This window comes from Python bivittatus, unplaced genomic scaffold (assembly GCF_059951505.1).
Source record: "Python bivittatus isolate LINGU-HERP-01145 unplaced genomic scaffold, Pbiv_v1 ctg000330_np1212, whole genome shotgun sequence".
NCBI classification, from domain to species: Eukaryota; Metazoa; Chordata; class Lepidosauria; order Squamata; family Pythonidae; genus Python; species Python bivittatus.
This window is the reverse complement of record NW_028277058.1, coordinates 1172406-1199841: the sequence shown is the minus strand read 5'-3', so window position 1 is coordinate 1199841 and position 27436 is coordinate 1172406. Positions and strand designations below refer to the sequence as shown.

Here is a 27436-nt window from a genome sequence, read left to right as displayed (position 1 = left end):
TGCTTTAGTGGAGGTAGGATTAATGCCTAGAGGCAAATTTTGATGCACATCTGAATGGAGACTGCAGCAAACATTGCCCTTCCTGAGAAAGCCCCACACTTTCCCAATTCTTTATTTTCCAGGATAAGGAACAAATAAAGTATCAGCAGTCATTTATGCAGGTTAATACATTGTTCGTTTTTAATGTACTATCTGCTGATGAGATGTCTGTTCTAATCATGGAAGTAATTCTTACTGCTGGATAGGACATGGAATGCTCACAAAATGTTGCAATATCCCATTGCTCTCTAATACCCATATTACGTATCATCAGTCATGCCTTCCTCCAGGTACATAACAAGCTGTCTGGGATTCAAAGAACCATTCCATCCTTCCCTCTTCCCACATGTATCCTTAACAAATCATGATGATATCAGAATGATGACACATAGGCCATGGTGTATCACCAGAGGAATGATACAACCACATACTTGTGTCTAATTTGATGCAAGTCCTGATTACATTTGTGTAATGATGCCACAATGCACACATCATCATTTTCTCCCTCTTGCTGCACAATGAATGCCCCTCCCAGTTACAGTTCCAACTAGTAGCCTTTTGCAGTTCCTAATCGTTCCACATTCTTTCTTTAAAAGAGTATCCTTTGCAAATGTTGGTTTTTGGACCATGCTGATTTCTCTCTACTTCAGTATGAGTCCTGCTGCTCTTCATCCTTCAGATTGGCTTTTAATGGCAATGATCCACATGCTATGGCAATTTTTCACATTTTATGGCTGCTAATATTATTTGCCAACTAAGCTGCTGAAATTTCTGGTTTCTCAATTAACGTCTCATACTTCTGAATGTCCATGGCCATTTACACATAACATTCCTGTGGTAGATAAAACTAGGAGGCACAGAGGAGAAAAAAACTGTACATAGCTACTCCTGCATTAGAAGGGTTCTCCCTCTTCTGGCCCCATCAGGAGCACCCACTCCTAAAAGCCAAAGCAACAGAGGAAGGCAGGCAAACCAATCCAGCTGAATTACTTTTTCTGCCCCTTAGTGTACCAGTCTTGTTTGCTAATAAAAAGTGTTTTAAAGTCTTATAAGCAATCTTCATGCTTTCATTTTATTTATTTTTTTGTCTGCGCTCAGTCATTGCTGACCCTGCAGTGACTGCTTGGATGAGTCCTTGCAGTTTTCAAGGCAATTGTTTTTCGGAAGGGGTTTGCCAGAGCCTCCTTCCTAGAGCAGAGCCCAGCTGGCGAGCGCAGGAGACAGGGTTTCCGTTGCTTCGCGCCCTTTTCGGGTGCACATGGTTTTTCACGCTTACCAGCAACTGCTCCCAACTCCTTTTTGCAAGGCATTGCCAGCATTTTTCCTCCCACCGGAGTGAGAGTACCCATTTGTCTACTCATGTGAGTTTTCGACCTGTTGGGTTGACAGGAACTGGGGAGGAAACAGGAGCTCACCCTGTTTAACGCGAAGGCTGGACTCGAACCGCTGAAGCGTCGACCATTTCTGGCCGGCAACTTTCAGCGTCATTAAGCCGCTGCGCCACCACGTCCCCCTCATGCTTTCATACAGTACATATATTTTTCTAGCTATTTTAGAGACATATGATATAGTGCTACTACACATATCTGTATAACAGGATAGCCAAGTTACTATGATTAACTTCACAGCTGCAGTTCAGGGGTGAGACAGGCTGTAAGTGCTTGCTGGAGTTGAAAGGCTGTAGGACACACAGGTGAGCATCACATCTGCAACTTCCTGATTTGTTGTTTGGATGCACTGCAGTTGTAATGTCATTAACCTAGAGGTCCCATTATGTCATGTGGAAAGCATGAATCCGATTTCAGATCTAACTGCAATACACCACCACTCATCCTGTACAACCTATTTTCCCTACACAGTATCTCTGTAGCTTCTGGGCATACAATGTATTCTTTACACAGAACAGATTACAGTCAATCAATCAATCAGTCAGCATAGCCTAATAAACATGTAACCAAGTTAATTGTATTAGATCAGGCTGCTACATTCACAGCCAAAGCTATGGATATATTTTGGTGCTGGAAATGTTACTTTCCTTCCTTCTTTGCTTCCTGGTGACATACTCTTAACGCAAAAAATTAACCCTGAAATTCTAGATCCAATTCCTTGAGTGTAAGTCTGACTGGATTTGATGGAGATTTTTCTAAATATACACAATTACACTGTGCTTTGTATGCTTGGATAAATCAATGTATCAAGAATGTATTCAAGTCAAGTTAAAATATACGTACGTAATTGTTTTTATCCACCAGATATTTCATTTTGGGTTATAATGTGAAAATACATTATTTTGGTAATTATTTTTTTTCATAGAACAGAGTATATATATGCAAAGATTGCCTCTGTGGTCAAAATGATTCCATTATTCCCAAAATGTAGACTTAGAAATTAGTATGGGAATGCTACTTCAATTGCACTGTAAGTAAATCAAAGAAAAAATAGAACTTATAAAAGACAAACTATGTGTGATAAATTGATAAATGATGTCAAATGAATCTTTAATGCTTGCTAATCCCACTGGAATCACAGAACCTGCTTCTGAATAAAGTTGCATAAAATTAGCCTGTAAATTATTCATAAGCCATCATCACAAGCCTTTGGGCATTGTACACATACATTTTCCATTTGTTTATGTTTCTGCAAATAAAGTATATTGCAATAAAGTAAAAAAAAAATAGACATTCCAAAGTAACCCTTGAGATATAGAGACCAGATAGAATTACTTTTAATCAAGTCACTAGATAGCCAGCATCTGCTGCACGCTTCTCATTCAATGTAGGGGCCATTGAAATGAATCCATCTGTTTTATTTCATTGTCTGTAATGGAGATTTTAGTACAGCAGTACACTCACTACACACACATTTGTTTACATCTTACATGTATTTTTGATGTGCAACACTATAATCACCTGCCCAGTCCCATCTTCAGAATGTTCCTTATTCCCCTTTATGGTTTTAAATGTTTATGAGACTCGTTGACAAATGGGCCAAATATGCATTAGTGAAATGACTAAGCTCTTAACCAATTGAATAATCGATCTATGCATTTTTAAAGCAAGTGCTCTAAAAATCATTCCAAGTTAACATTGGTCAACAATGAAAGGCCATAAGAATAAGCTTATACACACCAACTCAAGGCATTTGAAAAAAGATTTTGGGGACCAGCTTGCAAGAGAAAAATTAATGAGGACACATTAAACCAGGGTTTCTCAACCTTGGCAATTCTAAGATGTGTGGACTTCAACTTCCAGAATTCCCCAGCCAGCATGGCTGGCTGGAGAATTCTGAAAGGTGAAGTCCACACATCTTAGAGTTGCTAAGGTTGAGAAACACTGGATTAAACTCTACAAATTTATATATTAATATGAATCCATAACTCCATTCCCTAAAGACTCAGGCTATTTTTTTTTAAAGAACACTGGAAGTTAATGTTTGAAGCAGCTTTCTGTAACTGAGAAATCTTCCTGTTTGCTATCGTGCTCTTATGTTGTGGGCAAAATGATTTCCAAGTTAAATCAATGAATGATGACTGACAATTAGTAGACCTCTCAGACTGCTAGTTGGGAAATGGAGGACAGAGTTGATCTTCTTTTCCAACCTCATCTCTTGTTCCACCAAGAGATTTCCCCAAACTTAATGAACGGGGCTGAAGGGTGGGAGTTGGCATTATCAAGAGAAATTGATTATTTGATGCCATATCAGTGTGGGAGATCAAGGCTATCAGGAAGGAGGGGGTGCATTCCAGGAGGGGAAAGGAGACAAGAGGCAACATAGTCTGCAGAGTATGAGAAGAGTAAGAGATTCAGAATAGCCACTCCCTAGAATCTCACAGGGTATATCCACTAGTTGTTGTAGTATAGATTTAGTTTGGTAAGATTCTGTCTATAAGGTGTAAGCAAATAAAGGAACTGTACTAGTCTGGACTGTTTCATCATTGTTCTTGGGCTGGGCCTGACAATCTATAATTATTGTTTTCTACACTGCCATTCCCCATTCTAAAGTGCTCAAATTAGGGCTACGTTCCTGGGCTCCAAAATTCCAGATTAACACCAGGTGGCAGCAAAGAGTTAACATCCCTTTGCTCTCATCTAGTACAAGTAGTCCTCAAGTTACAACCATTCATTCAGTGACTGTTTGAAATTGTGATGGTGCTGAATGAAGGGACTTATGACTGGTCCTTGAAGTTCTAGCCATTGCAGAACAAATTCAGGTGCCTGGCAAGCAGCTCACACTTACAACCAGTTGCAGTGTCCTGTGGTCACATGATTGCCATTTGCGCCCTTCCCTGCTGGCTTCCCCCAAGCAAAGTGAATGAGAAGCCAGCAAGGAAAGTCTCAAGTCGCTGTGGTAAGTCTCCCCTCCCCACCCAGCCTTTCTTCACTCACTCGCTCGCACCACACCCTCCCTCCCCCCTTTGCTCACACACACCCCACACCCTCTTTCCAACAGCCTCCTTGTGATTGCACACATGCACGCACCCCGTACCCTCCTTCCACAGCCTCCCTGCAATTGCACGCACACACACAGATATGCATACTCTGTGCCTTCTTTTCCCGGCCTCCCTGCAATTGCATGCACCATGCTCTCTCATTCCTCAGCCTTTCTGAGCTCATGCCACCCCAAGCACCACCTTCCCCAACTCATGTATGGCCTGCACTGGACTTCCCAGGGCCTCCCCCACCCCATGGCACCCTGCGCTCCTTACCTAGGACTCCCTCCACTTCCTGCTTAACGACCCATGCACTCTTGGGTTAGCACAACAACTGAGGCTGCCTGGATTTTCATTGCTAAGCGATGTGGTCATGTGATGTCACGCTTTATGACCACATCGCTTAGTGTCAGCAATCCCGGTCCCAATTGCAGTTGTAACTCGAGGACTACCTGTAGTCATTGGATTTTTTTAGCCCAGGTAGTTTTGATACTGGTCAAATACTATTAAATAATAATATGAAACAAAATAAACTTTCTTTATCCCTTAATCTCCATGCATTAAAAATGCCCAATGTTTCATTCAAATTATAAATTTATTTTGATCAATTTAGAGAGAACAGGAGTTGCAGTGGTCCAGGTTTTATATTCAGAAAATATCATGCTTGCTGCACTTTCTAATTTCCGTTAAAAAAGAATGAAAATAACAGGTTCTGAGCTCTTTCAATCAGAATAGTTAAGAATGGCACTGGTGGACAGCCTGATTTCATATGAAGCAACTTTTTAGGATTCTAGAGCGGGGATAAATTTAATTGATCAATCAATCAGTCTCATTTTTGGAAAGGAACCAATCCATGTGCTGAGGGAGAAGAAAAATGTTAGGAACATCCCAGGTCACAAGGAGAAACAAATACTCTCCCTTCATAGATCATCAATAAACTCCATAACCAACAGGTAACACAAGAGAAATCTAAATGGGTGGAAGTACAGCTCTCCAGGCCCTAAGACACAGCTTTGGAGCTCCAAGGGTTAAGTGCTGGGCCTCCCAAGTTGCGGCAATTGAGGGCAGGGAGGAAAGGAGGGTCATTTGGCTATTTCTTTCCCCACACCAGCTACAACAGCAAGTCTGAACACCTCAAGGGCTCAGAAGCGAGCACCAGGACAGCTGCCAGGGCCTCTGGAGCTCTGCCTCCCTTGCAACTCCCAGTTCTTCCTCCCCTCACCTCCAGGCAATCTGTTGCATTGGCGACACTCCTCTCTTGCTTGCCGCAACAGTCTCCTCAGCACCCAGAGCTTGTGCAAACAGGCCTGTAAAGCAGCAATGGTGGTTCTTGCAGAGCTGTTTCTGCAAGAGTGAAGCAGCACTGCAGGTCACGTGTGTGATGACAGGGTGTCTGCCTATTGCTCCTTCCCCACCTATCCTGCTACTGTGGACAGCTTAGGAGCCTCCTCAGAGATGGTTGTGCCAGCTCTCCAGCTGACCATAATGAGGACTGGCTTTTTGTTGCTTTGTAAGACGGGGGAGCCCCTTCATGGATCACTGCCTTGTCATGGTGAAGGGGCTTGCGTAACTCAGTGAAGCCATGAGCTATACCGTGCAGGGCCACCCAAGACGGACAGGTCACGACAGAGAGTTCTGACAAAATGTGGTCCACTGGAGAAGGAAATGGCAACCCACTCCAGTATCCTTGCCAAGAAAACCCCATGGACAATGTTAAAAGGCTAAAAGATATGACGCCAGAAGATGAGCCCCTCAGGTCGGAAGGTGTCCAATATGCTACTGGGGAAGAGCGGAGGGCAATTCCAAGTAGCTCCAGAAAGAGTGAAGCGGCTGGGCCAAAGCCGAAAGGACGTTCAGCTGTGGATGTTATCTGGAAGCGAAAAGAAGGTCCGATACTGTAAAGAACAATATTGTATAAGTACCTGGAATGTAAGATCTATGAACCAAGGCAAGCTGGATGTGGTCAAACAAGAGATGACAAGATTGAACATCGACATCTTGGGAATCAGCGAACTGAAATGGACGGGAACGGGTGAATTTAATTCGGGTGACCATTATATCTACTACTGTGGGCAAGAAACCCTTAGAAGAAATGGAGTTGCACTCATAGTCAATAAGACAGTGGGAAAGGCAGTAATGGGGTACAACCTCAAAAACGACAGAATGATCTCAGTGCGTATCCAAGGCAAACCATTCAATATCACAGTCATCCAAGTCTATGCCCCAACCACTGATGCTGAAGAAGCTGAAGTTGACCGCTTCTATGAAGACCTACAACGCCTTCTAGAACTAGCACCAAAAAAAGATGCCCTTTTCATCATAGGGGATTGGAATGCTAAAGTAGGAAGTCAAGGAGTAATCGGAATAACAGGCAAGTTTGGCCTTGGAGTACAAAATGAAGCAGGGCAAAGGCTAATAGATTTCTGTCAAGAGAACAAGCTAGTCATAGCAAACACTCTTTTCCAACAACACAAGAGACGACTCTACACATGGACATCACCAGATGGTCAATACCGAAACCAGATTGATTATATACTTTGCAGCCAAAGATGGAGAAGCTCTATACAGACAGCAAAAACAAGACCAGGAGCTGACTGTGGCTCAGATCATGAGCTTCTTACTGCAAAATTTAGGCTTAAATTGAAGAATGTAGGGAAAACCACTAGACCACTCAGGTATGACTTAGATCATATTCCTTGTGAGTACACAGTGAAGGTGATGAATAGATTTAGAGCAGGGGTGTCAAACTCAATTGCACAGGGGGCCAAAATCCAAAACACACTTTAGGTCGCGGGCCGAACAGGATAAACATTTATTGAACACACTAAAACTAAACTTTTAAAACTTTAAAACTTTTAAAACTTAACTTTTTTGAACATAATATGAATAAAAACAGACAGGAATATTATTCCAGAATAAATCAACTCAAACCTTAAATAACTTATGATATTTTGCTCTCCAAAATATATCCTGTCTAAATTATACAAGTTAGAAATAAAGTAAACGTTAAAAGAACAAACATTCAAATTTCTTTATTCTTGTCTTATATAAAATGTCATTTTATATAAAAAATAAACTTAAATTTTAAATATCCCAAAAGATTTTGCTCTCCATAAAAATATATCCTGTTAAAATTATACAAATTCAAAATATGAACATGCTGCATAACAAAACCTGGAAATATAAATAAAATTTGTGCTTTTCAGCAATAACAAATCAAATCATTCAGTTGTCTTTGCTCTTATGTCATTTTATCAGAGCTGGACGCCTGGCATCTTTTTTTGGCAACAAGTTCGTTTCTATTTGGTGTGAGGTTCTGTGTTGTGGAGATTCTCAGGATGGACTGCAGGTGCTCATCAGTGAGACGACTCCTGTGTGCTGTTTTGTTAGTCTTCATCACTGAGAAGAGCTTCTCACACAGATATGTGCTACCAAACATGCACAAGGTTCGAGCCGCATGTAGACGGAGCTGGGGCATTTCTGCGGGAATGGAGTGAATAAACTGTGCGGGCCATGCAGTGTCGTACTTTGCCTTCAGTGTACCATTACAGTGCAGCTCAATCAGCTCCATCTGAATCTGCACAGGTGCGGTTTCCACATCGACGGCAAATGGGTTGCGAAGCAACTCAAAATTCTTTTTGTTCTTCAAAGTCACCAAAGCGCCGTGCGAACTCAGTGCGCAGTGCGCTCAGTTTATCAGCAAAGTGCGTATTTGGGAACACCGTTGTGCCAACTTGGTTCAACATTACTTGGCAACAGGGAAAGTGGGGCAAATTGCACTGGTGCATTTGTGTCTCCCATAAAAGCAGCTTCACTTGAAATGCCTTCACTGTGTCATACATGTCAGTGATCATGCGGTCACGTCCCTGGAGCTGGAGGTTTAAGGCGTTGAGATGAGCTGGTATGTCAACCAGAAATGCCAACTCACATTTCCACTTTTCATCCCTAAAATTAGTGGAGTCTTTTCCTTTACTGTCCATGAACTGACAGATTTCGTTGCTGAGCTCAAAAACTCTGTTGAGAACTTTTCCCCGACTTAGCCAACGCACCTCTGTATGATAAGGAATGTCAGCAAACTCTGAATCTATCTCCCGCATAAAGGACTGAAATTGCCGGTGATTTAAACCTTTAGCTCGGATAAAGTTTACGGTTTGTGTTACAGTGCTCATTACATTGTCCATCTTCAGGACTTTGCCACATAGTGCTTCCTGGTGTATGATGCAGTGATATGCCGTTAACTCACCACTACAGTTCTCCTCCTGCATCTTTATTTGCATCCTTCCCACTAGTCCACTTTTTTCACCACACATAGATGGTGCTCCATCAGTTGTAAGTGCAATAAGTTTGTCCCAGGGCAGTTTCATGTCGGTTATACTTTGACATACATTTTCAAAAATGTCTTTTCCAGTCGTTGTCCCGTGCATCGATTTAATGTCCATTATTTCCTCTGTAACGCGCAAATTGGAGTCCACTCCACGGATGAAGATGGCCAGTATCAGTCATGTCAGTACTTTCATCCACAGCAAGAGAGTATGCAATAAAGTCTTTGCTTCTTTCACTCAACTGTGTTCTTAAATCAGTTGCCATCTCACAAATTCGATCAGCAATCGTATTTCTACTCAGGCTTACATTTGCCAGCATCTGCTTTTTGTCTGGACATAAGGCGTCAAACACCTTGATCATGCAGCTCTTCAGAAATTCTCCCTCGGTAAATGGCCTGGCTGATTTGGCGATCTCCTCTGCCACGATAAAACTTACTTTCACCGCAGCTTCACTTTGTGATTTTGCACGGGTAAAAAACATCTGCTGAAGTGTCAGATTCTTCTTTAACTCTTCTGCTTTCTGTATTTTCTGCTCTGCATTCAGGTCTTTCAGGTTATCCTGATGTTTTGTCTCATAGTGCCGTCTTAGATTAAATTCTTTAATTGCAGCCACATTAGCTCCACAAATGAGACACACGGGTTTACCGGCAATGTCAGTAAACATATACTCAGCCTCCCATCGGTTTTCAAAGGCTCTGTTTTCAGAATCAACTTTTCTCTTTGGCATCGTGAGGGTTAGCTTCGCAATAACTTGCAGCATCATAAGTTAGACTTGATTAACACGGGAAGCATTCGGCAAGGCAGCTGAAGCGCTGCATTATGGGATCTGTAGTTTATTGTGTTACCAGCGCTTCATATCGCCAGGCCATTAATAACAATAATATATAAAATGATCTCGTGGGCCAGATATAATTACACGCCGGGCCGGATGTGGCCCGCGGGCCTTGAGTTTGACACATATGATTTAGAGGATTAGATTTGGTAGACAGAGTGCCTGAAGAACTATGGACGGAGGTCCGTAACTTTGTACAGGAGGCAGCAACTAAAACCATCCCAAAGAAAAAGAAATGCAAGAAAGCAAAATGGCTGTCTGATGAGGCTTTACAAATAGCTGTGGAAAGAAGGAATGCGAAAAGCAAGGGTGAAAGGGAAAGATATAAGCAACTGAATGCAGATTTCCAGAGAATAGCAAGGAGAGATAAGAAGGCCTTCTTAAATGAACAATGCAAAGAAATCGAGGAAAACAATAGAATGGGGAAGACTAGAGATCTCTACAAGAAAATTGGAGATATGAAAGGAACGTTTAGTGCAAAGATGGGCATGATAAAGGACAAAAAAGGCAGGGACCTAACAGAAGCAGAAGAGATTAAGAAGAGGTGGCAAGAATACACAGAAGAACTATACAAGAAAGATCTTAATGTCCCTGATGTCCACGCTGGTGTGATCACTGACCTTGAGCCAGACATCCTAGAGAGTGGAGTCAAGTGGGCCTTAGGAAGCATTGCTAACAACAAAGCTAGTGGAGATGACAGCATTCCAGCTGAGTTATTTAAAATACTAAAAGATGATGGTGTTAAAGTGCTGCACTCAATATGCCAGCAAGTTTGGAAAACGCAACAGTGGCCACGGGATTGGAAAAGATCAGTTTATATTCCAATTCCAAAGAAGGGCAATCCCAAACAATGCTCAAACTATCACACAATTGCACTCATTTCACATGCTAGCAAGGTTATGCTCAAAATCCTACAAGCTAGGCTTCAGCAATACATGAACTGAGAACTACCGGATGTACAAGCTGGGTTTCGAAGAGGCAGAGGAACTAGAGATCAAATCGCCAACATTCGCTGGATCATGGAGAAAGCACAAGAGTTCCAGAAAAATATCTACTTCTGCTTCATTGACTATGCAAAAGCCTTTGATTGTGTGGATCACAACAAACTGTGGCAAATTCTTAAAGAGATGGGAGAACCAGACCACCTTACCTGTCTCCTGAGAAATCTGTATGCGGGCCAAGAAGCAACAGTTAGAACCAGTCACGGAACAACCGATTGGTTCAAAATAGGGAAAGGAGTACGACAAGGCTGTATACTGTCACCCTGCTTATTTAACCTATATGCAGAGTACATCATGAGAAATGCCAGGCTGGAAGAATCACAAGCCGGAATTAAGATTGCAGGGAGAATCATCAACAACCTCAGATATGCAGACGATACCACCCTAATGGCAGAAAGTGAAGAAGAACTAAAGAGCCTCTTGATGAGGGTGAAGGAGGAGAGTGCAAAAGCTGGCTTGAAACTCAACATTAAAAAAACTAAGATCATGGCATCTGGACCCATCAATTCTTGGCAAATAGAAGGGGTAGAAATGAAAGCAGTAACAGACTTCATTTCTTTGGGCTCTAAGATCACCGCAGACGAAGACTGCAGCCATGAAATTAAAAGACGCTTGCTCCTTGGGAGGAAAGCTATGGCAAGCCTAGATAGCATATTAAAAAGCAGAGACATCACCTTGCCGACAAAGATCCGCATAGTCAAAGCTATGGTTTTTCCAGTAGTAATGTATGGCTGTGAGAGCTGGACCATAAAGAAGGCTGAGCGCCAAAGAATTGATGCCTTTGAATTGTGGTGCTGGAGAAGACTCTTGAGAGTCCCCTGGACTGCTAGGAGGTCAAACCAGTCAATCTTAAAGGAAATCAACCCTGATTGCTCATTGGAAGGATCGATAATGAAGCTCAAATTCAGATACTTTGGTCACCTAATGCGAAGAGAGATCTCTTTGGAGAAGACCCTGATGCTGGGAAAGATTGAAGGCAAAAGGAGAAGAGGACGGCAGAGGATGAGATGGTTAGATAGCATCACTGAAGCAATGAGCATGAAACTGAGCAAACTCAGGGAGGCAGTGAAGGACAGGAAGGCCTGGCGCAATATGGTTCATGGGGTCACGAAGAGTCGGACACGACTAAACGACAACAACAAGACGGGGGAACCTGCCTCCTGTAGGATTCTTCATTCCCATCCACCAATCTGTTTCTTTAATGGTGCAGAGCAGCAGAAGGGTTGCCTGGTGTCCTATTTCCATCTCTATTCTGTTGCCATTAGGAACAGGAAAGGGTTAAGGGTGGAATAACCAAAGGCCGCTCCCTTTGGGCCCCGTCCATGCTAAGTATCTCTAGCATTGTTTCCAGTAGCTTTGGAAATTTCTTTCCCTTTTGATATACAAATACAGATCATGTAAATTCTTGTCTGCTGTTCCTGACACTCTCCCTGCTGCCGGCCCATTTTTGGCAGTTAATGTTTGCTGAAGTTTAATAAATAAATTTCAGGCTATATTTTTACTAGCTGTACTGAGTGGTGAGTGTGCTTGCTCTGATTTGGGTAGTGGCACTGGCTGCTAGTATGCGGGGGGCAAATACACTGGAAATTACCCAGAGTAATTTTCCAACACCACCAATTATATTTGCAAATCTATTTCTCTGAGAAAGGTAATATGCTATTATGGATAAATATGGTACACTGTACTGGGAGAGAAGTGGATCCATGCTGATCCCAGGCCAAATACTGTCCTTAGCATACCTCATGGCAATGTTTTGGATAATTAAACGGAAAAATCTGTATAGGCCATCAAGTTGTGCCAGTGTGATATATACATATCAGTGACCTGAAAGTCCCTGATGGTCCAGGGACAACCAAATCCAACACCAGGACAAAATTAAGAGTAAAGATACTTTCTGCTGCCAGTGGGCTACAAATAAGATCCTTTATATAGAAATTACATAATTGTATATAGGAAGCTAAATGACTCTTAATTGTTAAATTGTTAAATGTTGTATTATTTCTTCAGTCGTTCAAGAGCTGAGATCCTCATCCCAAAACTGATTCAAGGGCTTTTTGGGATCTCAAAGCACTCCTAGAGACACAATTTTGTCTCTTGCTGACAAGTATAAGTAGATGAGAAAGAGAATAGATGTTTATTCACTTGAGTCAGCTTTTCAGAAGATCCAGACCATTAAGCAAGTAAGAATTATGAGACTCCACAGAACAGGGAGATAAACCAGGCTGTCAAAGAACTAACAGCAACGTTGTGTTCACAGAGAATGCTTTCCTTACTTTTAAACGTTATTCTCGTGATGTTTATATCCAAAGCATTAAGAGATCATATTAATGTCTCATGCAGTAGCAAAGAATAAGAATATACTTCAAAACTGCATAGTCTCTGTATTTAAAGCTGTTTTTCTTTCAGTGCATGTTTTAATGTGTATGTGTGCGTGCGCGTGAGCTTTCATGACATATGGGGAAAATGATATTCAGTTTAGAGTTTGGAAAACTCACAAGGAATATTTATTCAAGGCGGAGAGAAGCTCCAGAAGGTAAATTCTCAATGTATGTCATCAGGTGTAAAGGCATAAACAAGTCAATTACAGCCAATGGCTGCATTTGCCTTTTATTTTTAAAAAACAGCAGCAAGACTATTGGGTAAATCAAATCTACAGCTCAGGAGTCATAACTTGTTTCCTTTTAGGTACAACAAAAGTGACTGATGTGCTGCCAGATCGTTTCATTCAAAAAGCATGCGCTCAGGGCTGTTGAGAAGGTTCCTTTTGGCTTTCAAACAATGAGGAGGATTTTTATGAGCCATTTCCCAGCTGCAGACAAGATTAGACCTTGGTTTCTCAAACCCATGTAATGTTTGCTTATTCTTTCTCAGACGCAAACAGCAAAGTGAATATTCCTATATCTGGTCAGGGTCCTTCAAGAGATGATCTGGGTCATATCTTATAGCAGTGTTTCTCAACCTTGGCAACTTGAAGATGTGTGGACTTCAACTCCCAGAATTCCCCAGCCAGCATGGCTGGCTGGGGAATTCTGGAACTTAAAGTCCACACATCTTCAAGCTGTCAAGGTTGAGAAACACTGCCTTATAAGGTTGCTGTGAGAATAAAATGTCACCAGTCTTCAAGAGCATAGTTTCATGGAGCAATGAAATAGGTCAAGGTTTAATGTTTGAGCACATGTTCTTTGTGCAGGAACCCCAGATTTTATCCTTGCTACCTCTTTTGTTTATTTAAGTTTTAAAATTCAATAAATGTATGAAAAAGAAAAATATATAGAATTATGACTTCCACCCTTCTTTCCATCAAGTAGTGATCATCTTAGTCTTTCCCCTCCCTTTTTCTCTCCTTCCTCTTACTTTATAATTCCCTTCCCTTTCCCTTTTAACCCTTTTAAATCCCCAAATCCATAAATCATCCATTCAGTCTTTTCTTCTTTCAACAAAAAGTCGGTTTAAGACTTCCAGATTTTCAAAAAAGTCTTTGTCATTTTTTCCCTGACCAATCTGGTCAGCTTCACCATTTCCACAAGTTCTGTCAATTTTATAATCCAATCTTCCACCATGGGAATTTCATTATTTTTCCATTTTTATGCATACAGTATTCTTGCCACAGTTAAAATATATAGCATTGATTTCTCTTATTTCTTTTCCAATCCATAAGACCCAAAAGAAACAATTTTGGTTTCATTGCAATATCTTTTGCATCACTGTATGAATCTGCATCCAAAATTTCTTTGCTTTTTCACAAGTCTACCATGCATGATACAAAGTCCCCTCTTCCTTTTCACACTTCCAACACTGGTTTGGTATTCCTTTATACATTTTTGACAGCTTGATTGGAGTCATATACCAATGATACATCATTTTATAATTTTTTCTCTTAGATTATAACACAGTATAAATTTAATATTAGTTTCCCCCATTTTCCCCCATGTATCCATATTTATATTATAATCAAAACTTGCAGCTTCAGATTTCATCCTTGCTATCTCGAGCTACAGTACTGAGCCGGATGGATCGATTAACTGATTTGACAGAGCTCCTTTCTTTATTCCTGTTTTTTGAGGGGGGGAGGGATACATAGTACAACAATCTGCTTCCACTACAAATCTTAAGAAGGCACCTTGCACCTAATTCCTATCTTCCATATCTTCTTTCCAAACAAACATGTTCTATAATATTGGTTGTGGCTGTTAGAGTTGATCATAGGCAGAATTTAATGAATTTAAACATGTTCACTTCATCAGACCCAAGATAGTTTTCACACAATATGTAACATTGGCATAGTTCAAATAACTGTACATAATTATTTATAAGTATTTATTTTATTTATAAATTATACCTTGCATCTTTTAGGCACCCTGTATGATATGCAGTAACAATATTAGAGCATAAATAAAAATAATTGGAACCCAGTTGCTATAAAGCCAAAAGAACGACAATTACAACACAAGGCCACGCATTTTAACAAATCATACCCTGTTGAAATCAGTAGATTTCCTTCACTCCTTGCTAAATTTACATAGAAGAGAATCCTATGCATTAAGTGTGACTGCCTTCCAAATAAACATTCATTCAGTTTCACACTTTACGTTCAAGTGTGAGATTATGTTTGACTGGTTTTAACAAGAACTAAAGTTTTATTGATTTAAATGAATCCAGACTCCACCTAAATATGTTTATCTTACATCTTAAGTGGTCCAAGACATGCTCAAACAGTTTTCCTGAGGATTACGTCTGCCAAACACCTGTGATTCAAGTGTTATCTGTTACTGCAGCTATGAGACAATCCAAAATAAAACTATAAAATTAAATCAGGTTACCTTGTGCAAAAGCAATTCTCTTATTCGCCCCTAGAGGTCACTATGGCAGTTTAAAACTCCTACAGCGCAAAAAGGAAATCCAAAAATCCACAATCTGTTTTAAGCTTAAGACCTAAAGACAGGAGGACAGACGGACAGACCTAAAATCTTTCATGTACTGTACGGGGGTGCAAAATACATAGGTCCAACTGAACAACTGTTACGTTTCATTGTAATGTTGTATCACAGTAATCACATTTTAAATATCTGGAGCAAATAATGATTCTACTGTTTGTTGAATTTCAACATTTGTAGGATGATGAAATTAAGTCAAGATTATTACAGGTATCTGAGAGGAAAGACCTAGAATCTCAGTACAGCACCTGCAGGACCCAGCTAAAGGAAGAATAGATAGGAAAATATTCTATACACAATCCCAAATCTTGTGCCATACCCAGTTCCTCAAACTTGTCAAATTAAGGCTGCCAACTCAACGGAAAGCATTTTTGAAGGTCTCCCTTCCCAAATAAATCTGGGTGTATATCACCTTTCTCTGCGTAAATCTACCTGTGCCAGGAGCCATGCTCCAAAAGAGGGCCAGAGCAATACATTTATGCTGGACACTAATTATAATAGACACTTCGTCATTTTTCCAGGATTGAAAGTGATTAGACAGATCTGGTCCTTACTGAGTAGAGATTTTAAATTTTATTTTATTTTCCTCTCATTAGAAACTGACACTTTAGAGTAATTCTTATTTGAAAATGGCAGGTAATACGTTTTTTAGGAAAATGTGGGCTCATAATGCAATCAGTACCCTCAATCAGCTACTAAGTATTCACAGCATTCACCATCTACATTATTCAGTCCTGATACTTTGTGGCCTCAGAAAACCCAGAGGTTTTTAAGTTGTTGGAGACAGCCTTTATGGAAACTAAAAACAATTTATTAAAATTTTAAAAGTTTTTTTAAAAAGTTGGATAATAATTTGGGATAGTGAATTGGAGTATTCTATAACACCCAATCAATGGCTCCACTTTTTAAAGAATAGTAGATGTGTTTTTTAGGACTTAAAAACTCACCTACTTCAGCAAAAAATTCTCTTTAGAGTCTATTGGGCCCTTCAGAAAATGTTTTAAAATGTTTTATTGGATGTGGGGAGTTGCTAATTTAATATAGAATACACACACACACACGAGTATATTCTCCATCTTGTTTCTATACATGTAATAGATTATTATAATGATGTAAGCATATTTATTGTACATAGCTTTATTATAACATTGTAATTACATTCCTTCTTAATTTTTATATTTTATTTATTTATTCTTAGATTTATATCCCACCTTTATTTTGTACAATTGAATGTGGCATACATAATGCTCCTGCCTATTTCCCCCCAACAAAAACCCCAGTTCATTTTTTTAAAAAGAAATGGTAATTGCACTGTTTTTAAAGTTTATTTTTTTAAATTACACAATAAATAAATGTAAGAAATAAGAATATGAAACAATCATGACACTGAAACTGAAATAATATATTTCCTATGTATTACGTTACTTGATATACTCTACGTATATCTCCTTGGGAGAAAGTAGGCATGGATTAAATTGTGCTTCCTGCAATGATACAGGACAATTATTACAAAAAATCATATTTAGCACAGCTACTAGCTTCATCTCTGCTGTGCTAGTTATGGTTCCTCATCTTGTAGTAACATGTCCACACAAGCCATGTATTTGTGGCACTCCTGAAATGCAGTACCCTAAACATTGAATTTCAAGTTTTCTAGTCCAAATTGCAAGATTACACTATGCCACCCTCCAATTGGCAATCTAGATGTGTGAGGAAAGCCTCTGTGGCAGCATTTTCAGGTAGAGTAGCAAATAGCTGGCCCACCATTCATTCAAGAATTATAGTTGCTGACTAGTGGTGAACATTGTTCATTTACATACTTTAGCACTGTATAAATATTGGACTATTAAATAAATATTAATATATAAATATTTCCCAACCTTGGCCGCTTGAAGATGGGTGGACTTCAACTCCCAGAATTCCCTAGCCAGCTGGGAGTTGAAGTCCACTCATCTTCAAGCGGCCAAGGTTGGGAAACACTGATTTATGACCAGTTGATTAACCACCATCTGCCAACAAGCTTCTGGCCGTCCTGCAGATCCTGGGCCAACAGGGGGCGCTGCGTGACCAGCCTACCCAGAAAAGTTAAAGCGCCAGCCGGCACCCGCCTCTCTCGCCAACTGGGAGCTCCTCGGCGATAGTGCGCTCCTGAACACTCCCCAGCAGACGCTCCCCGTCCCGTTCCACCTCTCCAGACACACCTCTCGGCCCCCGCCCCCAGCGCCGCCACCGCCCTCGTTCGGCGTGCAGGTTGGCGCTGCCAGGAAGGCAGGCGGGCGGCTGCGCGGGTTCTCGGTCTTTCGGGGACCCATCTGCGGTCTCCATAGAGACTTCGAACAACCGGACCCTTTCAGTTCTGGTGACAATACATGAAAGAGCAGAAGGGGAGGAGGAGCCGGAGGGAGAGCGAGAGGCGAAGAACAGCAGCCGCAGGAAACGCAGCTCCCACAGGGCAAACTTTGCTAGGCGAGGCGCTCCGTGCGCTCCCGGCTCGCCCGGACTCGCTAAAGAAGGCCAACTTTCCCCGCGCGTGCGAAGGGAACGGAGGCGGTGCGCTTCGGGACTCGATTGGGAACCGAGGCTCTGAGAAGCGCCGGCCGGGGAGCCTCGCTGGGAAGGTTGCGCTGCTCTCCGAAAGCGAGGCGGGAGCCGGAGAAGAAGGGACGCGTGCGCCGGTCTCCTGGGTGGGGAAGGGGAAGAGGCGCGTCCCGGCGGAGGTTCTGGGTCTACGCCGCGCCGGACCTCCCTCCCCGCCGTCGGGCTTCGGGGCACCTGACGAGCCGCCGACGGAGACTGGGTCTTCGCCACGCGCGAAGAAACCGCGGCGTTCGCAGCTGTAATGGCGAGGCCGGGGTCCGCCTGGAGAAGCCGCCGTCCAGGGTGAGCCTCGGCAACGGCCGCCGGCGGGATCTGTGGGGCCAGATTGGGTGGCAGCGAGGAGCCATTTTGAGCGCCGTCTCGACGAACCTCATCGCAGCATCCGCCGCCAACTTTAAGGCGGGCGAAAGTTGGCTAGCTCTCCCCGCGCCGGAGCGTTCGGGGAGCCTCGTCCTTTCCAGGCTCCCCAGCTGCTGATGGACGAGGCCGGATGAGCAGCTCAGGGGGGTGGATGGATTTTGTAGCCCTTTCACCGCCGCCCCTGCCTCCTAAGCCTCGGAGATGCTCCGTTTGCCGGGGGCCACCTGGCTGTCGTGGATCTCGCTGCTGGCGCTCGCGACGGCTGGCTGGGAGCTGCACCTCCTTTGCGGCGGCGGCGGCCCGGGGCGCTTGCTCTTGGACCTGTCGCTGGGGCCGGAGTGGCTCTGCGCGCTGGACGAGACTCTGACGCCCCGCCGACTGAGGGACGCTGTGGAGGTGACGAGCGACGGGCTGCTGAGGACGACGGCGGCGCCGGTGGAGTGCGCGGGCTTGGTGGGAAATCCGCTGCCCCTCCATTTGCGCCTGGCTTCTCCCACCGGCGGCGTCCTTCTCTCGCTCCGCCTGCCGGTTTACCTGCACGGCTGGGGCGGCCCTGGCGGGTCCCACCAGCGAGCTGCCACCCGGCCACGCCTGGCCAGTGTTTCAGCCCTTCCCCTCGGGCAGCGTTTGCCCTCTCGGCTCTGCTTCCCCCCTCCCTGTGGGCAGCAGGTGCTTCCCCAAGTGGGGGAGGCAGAGGGAGAACCCCTGCTCTGGGCTCTCATGGCTCTGACAAGCTTCCCACAGTGTACATGTCCCAGCGGTCAGCCTTTGGGGGAAGTTGGGAAGAAACCACTAGACTGCCACCTTCCCCATGGGACCATCCCCCTGCAGCTTCTTTGCCGCTTGAAGAAGACCCAGGGGGATGTTCTGGTAGAGCTGGGTAGTCCTAGGCCTTGGGGAGTGAAACGGCTGGTAGGGGATAAGTTGGAGGTGAATAGAAGCAGGCAAGAGGGCTCCCCACAATTTGGGACCCGGAACAAAGGCCACTGGGATTCTGAGCCTCGAGGGCCTCGGAGGATGAGGAGTGTGAACAGTCCACCACAGTTCAAGCTGCCCAATTACCAAGTTTCAATTGCTGAGAACCAGCCTGCAGGCACAGCAGTCATCACCCTAGAAGCCCATGACCCAGATGAAGGAGAGGCAGGCCGATTAACCTATTCTATGGAGGCCTTTTTTGACAAAAGATCCAATGATTACTTCTCTGTTGATTCTGAGACGGGAGCAATAGTCACCACCCGTAAGTTGGATCGAGAGACAAAAGATACCCATGTGCTTCAGGTAACTGCAACAGACCATGGGTCCCCACGGCATCGCTCAGCAATCACCTTCCTGACTGTGACTGTAAGTGACACCAATGACCATGATCCTGTGTTTGAACAGCCAGAGTACCGAGAGAACATTAGGGAGAACCTTGAGGTAGGTTATGAAGTGCTAACAATTCGTGCCACAGATGAGGATGCTCCAGACAATGCTAATTTGCTCTATCGTATCCTAGAGCCTGGGTCTGGAGAAAGAATTTTTGAGATTGACCCATATTCTGGTGTTGTGAGAACTTGTGCCACTGTGGACAGAGAGGAAGTCTCAGAATATCATCTTGTGGTAGAAGCCAATGACCAGGGGAAAGACCCAGGTCCACGAAGTGCCACAGTTACAGTGCATATCACAGTGGAAGATGAGAATGACAATTCCCCACAATTCAGCGAGAAACGCTACTTGGTACAAATACCAGAAGACAGTCCAGTCAACAGTCAGGTATTGCAGGTACAAGCCACTGACCGAGACCGTGGCAACAATGCCCAGGTGCATTATAGTATTGTGAGTGGCAATCTGAAGGGCCAGTTTTATATCCATTCTTTTTCTGGCTCTATTGACTTGATCAATCCCCTGGACTATGAGACAATTCGAGAGTACACCCTCAGGATCAAGGCCCAAGATGGAGGACGGCCTCCACAGATCAATTCAAGTGGAATGGTGTCCATCCAAGTGTTAGATGTAAATGACAATGCCCCTATTTTTGTGAGTACCCCCTTTCAAGCCACAGTGCTAGAAAATGTCCCCATAGGATATTCAGTGTTACACATTCAGGCAGTAGATGCTGACTCTGGGGACAATGCTCGTTTGGAATACAAACTCTTTGAGCTCTCTCATCCTTCTGCCATGGCATCCCCAGGTGGGCACACCAGCTTTCCTTTCCAGATCAACAATAGTACAGGATGGATTACAGTGTCATCTGAGCTTGACCGAGAGACTACAGAGAATTACCACTTTGGGGTGGAGGCCAGAGACCATGGAGTGCCTGTCATGACTTCCTCCGCCAGTGTATCTATCACTGTCCTTGATGTCAATGATAACAGTCCTACTTTCACTGAAAAAGTCTATCAGCTCAGGCTGAATGAGGATGCAGCAGTAGGTAGCAGTGTCTTGACACTGACTGCAGTGGACAAAGATGTCAATAGTGTGGTAACCTACCAGATCACTAGTGGCAACACAAGGAATCGCTTTGCCATTACTAGTCAGAGTGCAGGTGGTCTGATTACTCTGGCCTTGCCGCTGGATTATAAGCAGGAAAGGCAGTATGTGTTGACTGTCACGGCTTCAGATGGAACTCTCTTTGATACAGTCCAAGTCTTCATCAATGTCACAGATGCCAATACACACCGACCAGTTTTCCAGAGTTCACACTATACAGTGAGTGTCAGTGAGGACAAGCCCATTGGAACATCCATTGTAACAATCAGTGCCACTGATGAAGATACTGGAGAGAATGCAAGAATTACTTACATCTTGGAAGACAGCATTCCTCAGTTCCGCATCGATCCTGACACAGGAACAATCACTACCTTGATGGAATTAGACTATGAGGATCAAGCTTCTTACACATTAGCCATCACAGCCCAGGACAATGGGATCCCTCAGAAGTCTGATACCACCTATGTGGAGATCCTCATTCTAGATGCCAATGACAATGCACCTCGTTTTCTTCGAGATCGGTACCTGGGCTCTGTTTTTGAAGATGTGCCCCTGTCCACTAGTGTTTTGCAGGTGTCAGCTGTAGACCGTGACTCAGGCCCCAATGGCCGCCTTGTTTATACCTTCCAGGGTGGGGATGATGGTGATGGAGATTTTTACATTGAAGCCACATCAGGGGTAATACGGACATTGCGCAAGCTGGATCGTGAGAATGTAGCTGTCTACAGCTTGCGGGCTTTTGCTGTGGATAGGGGTAGCCCACCTCTCAAAGCCTCTGTTGACATCCAAGTTACTGTATTGGATATCAATGATAATCCCCCTGTTTTTGAACAAGATGAATTTGACATCTTCATTGAGGAGAACAGTCCTGTTGGTTCAATTGTGGCTCGGATTAGCGCAATAGACCCTGATGAGGGAACCAATGCACAGATCATGTATCAGATTGTAGAGGGGAACATTCCCGAGGTCTTCCAGCTTGACCTTCTTAATGGTGACCTCACAGCCCTGATGGATCTGGATTATGAGAGCCAGACGGAGTATGTAATTGTGGTACAAGCTACCTCAGCCCCACTTGTAAGCCGAGCTACTGTGCACATCCGCCTCCTAGATCAAAATGACAATCCTCCTGTGTTGCATGACTTTCAGATCCTATTCAACAATTATGTCACCAACAAATCTAATAGCTTTCCTTCTGGAGTGATTGGCAAGATCCCTGCCCATGATCCTGATATATCTGACCAACTTGACTACACCTTTGTCCAGGGCAATGAATTAAACCTGTTGCTTTTGGATTCTGCTACTGGAGAACTCAAGCTCAGCCGAGATTTGGACAACAACAGACCCCTTGAGGCCATAATGAAGGTATCAGTTTCTGGTAAGTGTACATCTTTTGGAGTTTGTGATGATAGATAATGGTGGTTGCAATAACACAGGCAAACAGGAATTTCATGCACTTCTATTTTTAATTTTCTATAGCAGTGTTTCTCAACCTCAGCAATATTAAGACGTGTGGACTTCAATTCCCAGAATTCCCCAGCCAGCTTGCTTAGATAAATTATAAGATAAACGAAGTTATAATGGTTCTTTGTATTTCTGCTGGTGAGCTGTTGCCTAGGTTTAAATTATTGAAATGTTGAACGTATACTAATAATAAGTGGCTGGATTCTTCACATGTGTTCAAAGCTTAATCTCAAGCATAGTTAAACCAGTAGTATTAGGAAGTTTACCTGACTTTCTAGTTACAGATGAGTGCTAACTGCATTTATAGGATATATATTATATATATATATATAACTGCCTTATAATTAATTGTGAATGTGTCTGTTGGAGCATATGCTTGGTAAACACCTTTCTTGTGAGACCACAATGATGCGTAATGTATCCATCTAAAAAAATTATGTCATTGAATTAATTATTTTACATGCTTAGCATTTTAAGCCCAGAGTTCATTAACGTAAATGGAGAACGTGGTAATAGTAGTATTAACAACCCTAAAGCAGACCAGGAGCAGAAGACCTGGCAGAATTCCTGCCTTTTGTATATCCGTTGCCATTATTTCCAGACACTTTTTTAGTAGGAGTAGAATACTTTAAGGGCAAATTCCATAACATCCTGTTCGATGATTAACATAGTAGGTTCTGCCCAGCCAAGATAAATCTAAATGCATTTACTGTATTAACAAGGATTAGTTTGATATTGATGTTAGTGTAGGACAAACAATGTATCGCTATCTCTAAAGTAGAAAAATCATTTCCACATACCCATTAATATGACGCTCCAAAAATGTTTGGGGGCAATATTCTGGGGGGATAGTTTTTGTACACAAATGTTAAGCATGTGCAAGCAGTTTTATAAACCCTCCTTTGAAATTAAAGGAATTTAAACATGCTTAACTTAGGCTGGATTTTACCTCCTAATAAATTTATTTTGGCATGAATTTCCATAGCCAAGACTTGCTCCACCCATTGTATTTGACTATATTAAGAGTTTAAGGAGTTTGAGAGTTTAAAAACATTTGTGTTGAGTCTGACTAAACTGGCTTTGAGTGCTTTTTCATTATTATTTTGTAAGTAACTTTGAAAAATATTCAGAAGTTAAGAATTATAGAAGCAGTCTCTGTAATTGTAATACACGTCTGGTTGCTGCATGCAAGATAGAGATATCAGTGGGTTTCCTTCATCGTGTCCTAATTGTGAATTTGCCATGCACATCAGGGTAGCTACTTTCTGGAAAATTAAATAGGACCCTATTCAGCAAGGCAGTTCATATGTGTTTAAATGTGGTCAGGTTTTGTTTCAGACGTAAACTAATAAATCCTATTTGATGATTGGTTACCATTTCTTATATTAAAATGGCTTTAAAATGTTCAAATGGCTTATATGCTGATAGATGATAAATTTTATTGTTGATTTAAATCTGAAAAACATGTAGAACATTTTGTAGAGAATAACCTGCTCTTGCATTTGGACTGTTGTTCAAACTGTGCCATTGCTCTTTATAATGATAGCATCAGTGTGGCCAAGTCTAGCCTTTTGCAGTTTCATTCTTCTGTTTTTGCAAGTCTCCCCACCAGCTGCAGCTCTTGTTGACCTTTTGAGCCTCATTGTGAACAGTATCTTGTTAGGGATGCTTTTCACTCCCGATAGTCTTTTCGCTTTTGTGCGAAATGGCTTCAGCATGTATATTAAATTTGGAAGGTGTTTTTCCTTGCCCCTTTGTGCTGAAATGTTACTCAAATTAGTCTGATTCTGTCAGCACTTAATTAGAATGTAGTGCCAAGGAGGGAAGTCATGTCAGTGCAATGTCAGTGTGTTCTGTCATACTTACACAACTAGTGAAAGTAGTGCTAACACTCACCATTAAAATGTATTACTTTTTTTAACTTATTCTTTATTTCATTAGATTTAGATGCCACCTTAAGCAGCTGGATAGCTCACAATTTAAATAAAAGAATATTCCATATACAATATGCAAAAAATCAACATCTGTCCAGATAGTATGCTAAGTATACTTGATAACTGACTGAGATTTCATTCAGAGCTTTACAAATGAATAATTGTAGTTAACAGACTAGTTACTTCTGTGTTAGGTAGAGATTTTCAGAGATAATATCTGAGTTGACTTGATTATCTTGGCTTGCAGTGACTTGCTTTTGGATTATGCCTATGGTCATAATCAAGCTGAATCAACTGATAACAGAATAATAATATCTAATGTTGAAAGATAAAGAACATGTCATAAAATAAACCTCGAACTGTACTACATGGGTTGATAAAGTTCAACGTAGAAGAGAGAATTTACGCTTGGATTTTCACTACAGTAACTCTAAAGATTCCAGTGGATGGATATACAAAGAATGCCATAATATATCTAACATTAAAAAAAAAAAAGAATTTAACATGCTAACCTTTCAAATACAGTTGTGTGTTTTTATTACTTAACACATGTGCTTAAGACTATTGTCTTCAGGTGTGTTATGTCCATAGGATTTCCCTGTGGAACTAAACTTAAATCTAAATAACCCCCTTCATTCAGGCCTAAATGAAAGGTATTTCAGACATGATAAATGACTGGATTATTTGAAGGAACAGAATGCAATTCATAATTATTTACTTCAGATACAACATGTACGCATGTTGGAATCAGTGCCTGAATTCTAACATCAAAATGAACATAAATGGAATCTATAAATGTACTAGCAACATATGTCAGTCCTCTTGTAGTGTCAGAAAAATCTTATCATTGGAGCTGATAAGCTTTTTTAGCTGTTGGGCAAATTCTGGTAGCACGTTATGAGCGCTGCTAAAAGAAAATGCTGCAATAGTGACTAATTACGGAATGAGAATTTACTGGAAGGCAATCAGTAACATTAAATTCTCTATACAGCTATGTGAAGCAGAGACATTTTTGAAAATAGATTATACTGAAAGGTGATATTAGTTGCATAGAATGCCACATTCCTATTTATGTATTTATTTATATATATATTTAAAGAAAATATACTGCTTAGAAAACAGGGTGGGAACTCTGTGTGTACAAAGACCTATATAACTGCCTATCTAGTAATGGGTCACTGGATGTGACTGTTTTGTTTTAAATCTTGTCAGCAAAGTTATATAGCAGGAGAAACTTGTATAAGTTTAGGGTTTTGTAGTATATAACATTTTATAGGTATAAGTATTATTTTTACTGTAACTGCAAATATATTATGGTGTATATTGATTGAATTGCTTCTGTGTAATTTTAACTCTAGTTGGTTTTTACTTTACTTTCACTTTTAATTGTGGCTGGATCAAGGCCTGGTCCTGGGATGGCATGTTATAAATAAACTTTTTGTTTGTTGTATCACACCCTCAGTATAAACTTGAAGAGGTAATATTGCCAGGAAATTTTAAATCGCAATATATTGAACATTTTAGACTAGTTAGTTGTAAAGTGGATGTTACCTATATCTGTAAAAAGCATTAATTATAAGAGAGATACTGAAACTGAATAACATTAATGCATTGGATGAGATTTGGCCACTAGATCAAAAGTTTCATCAAGCTGAAACTTGCTCGGTACTTAAAGGGAGAAATATTTAAAATACTTTTATCACAAGAGAGTTTTCTATGATATTGTTGCAATAATTAAAAATGTAGCCAATTTATGAGGAAATTACTGAAGGAACAAACAGGCTGGAAGCTAAAATAATTTTAAAAGTTTAACATCATAATTACAGTTCATATTCATTTGTAATATTTTAAATATTCTTGTAATACTTTGTTTCCTTACTTGTTCCTTGATTTTGATGGAGGAACACATTGGGACTCAGCTATCTGCAAGGAAAAAACACCAAGCAGCTGTTTGTTGGAATTGTAGTAGAACTTTGAAAATGGTACTGTAAGCGATAAATGAAATGTTATGTGTCTACAGTATTTAGCAGATAATATATTTCTAATTATGTTAGATATAGAGCAGTGTTGTCCAAACTTGGCCACTTTAAGATGAGTGGACTTCAACTCCCAGAATTCCCCAGCCAGCCATGGGGAATTCTGGGAGTTGAAGTCCACTCATCTTAAAGTGGCCAAGTTTGGACAACACTGATATAGAGTAAGGCATAGGAAAAAGTGTGATGGCTAATGTTTGCAGCAAACTGCATTTTATGAATATGAATGGAAAGTTAAACTTGGTTAAATGGATATTTCAACATTGTCTGTAAAAGAATATAACACAAAGATGAATATCAGAGCAGTATTGTGTTTGCGTACATGGGTATTTAAGTCTGTGCTGAAACTTGGATACAAACATCAGTCAAGCAGTAGAAAATATCCAAAGTCCTATTTTACAATGGCTTCAGAACTGGGTGTCTTTTCTACGTGCCACAGGTTTTCTGCAAGCACTTTTACATTCAAGCATACCCTTGAATCTATACTTTGAAAAGTCTGGCTTCTACTCAAATTAGTGGTGGTTGAATTAGAATGATACTTGGTGAATTGCTATCTGAATACCACTGTGATGTGGAACAACCTGGTTAAGTATGTAAACTCCTTCTCAGAAGTGGTTTAATATTAGACTGAGGTAACACTTGATGCTTTTCTGATACCCCTGTTCATCCCCCACACATACTCTGTAATTGTACTGAACTTTGTCTTTATAGAAGAGGTCTTGTTTTATTTAAGACATTACAGTTGCAGACTCTGTCTCACAGAGGTTCCGAGGAGGTATTTTATTAGAATTATGCAGCGTAACCAGTTCTTTTTTGACTGACATTCTGCCTAATTTTGCAAAGACTTGTTTCAATATTTGGCTGTTGCCTTGTTGCACAGGAAAGAAAGAGCTGCTTCAGATGTCAACAAAGGATGGATTAAGGCATGAATTGTTTTAGTAGCCTCTTCTGTGCTGCTAGGGAATTAAATTCCATTAATGTAAAATGTTGCTATCATGATATCCCTTTAGGTCAGACAATTATC

General features: G+C 41.6%; 1 protein-coding gene across 3 annotated transcripts in view; it reads left to right on the top strand.

Moving 5' to 3' along the window:
* Positions 1-17724: 17724 nt before the first annotated feature.
* The window catches only part of CELSR1 (cadherin EGF LAG seven-pass G-type receptor 1), a 170597-nt gene continuing 160885 nt past the window's right edge, over positions 17725-27436 (top strand). The window contains exon 1 of one of the 3 annotated variants that reach the window (XM_088141636.1): positions 17725-22359. In XM_088141636.1, coding sequence (XP_087997762.1) covers positions 18717-22359 — 3643 coding nt within the window. In that variant the 5' untranslated portion in view covers positions 17725-18716. The remainder of the gene's footprint in view (positions 22360-27436) is intronic. The other 2 variants (XM_088141638.1, XM_088141637.1) reach the window with 2 other exon arrangements.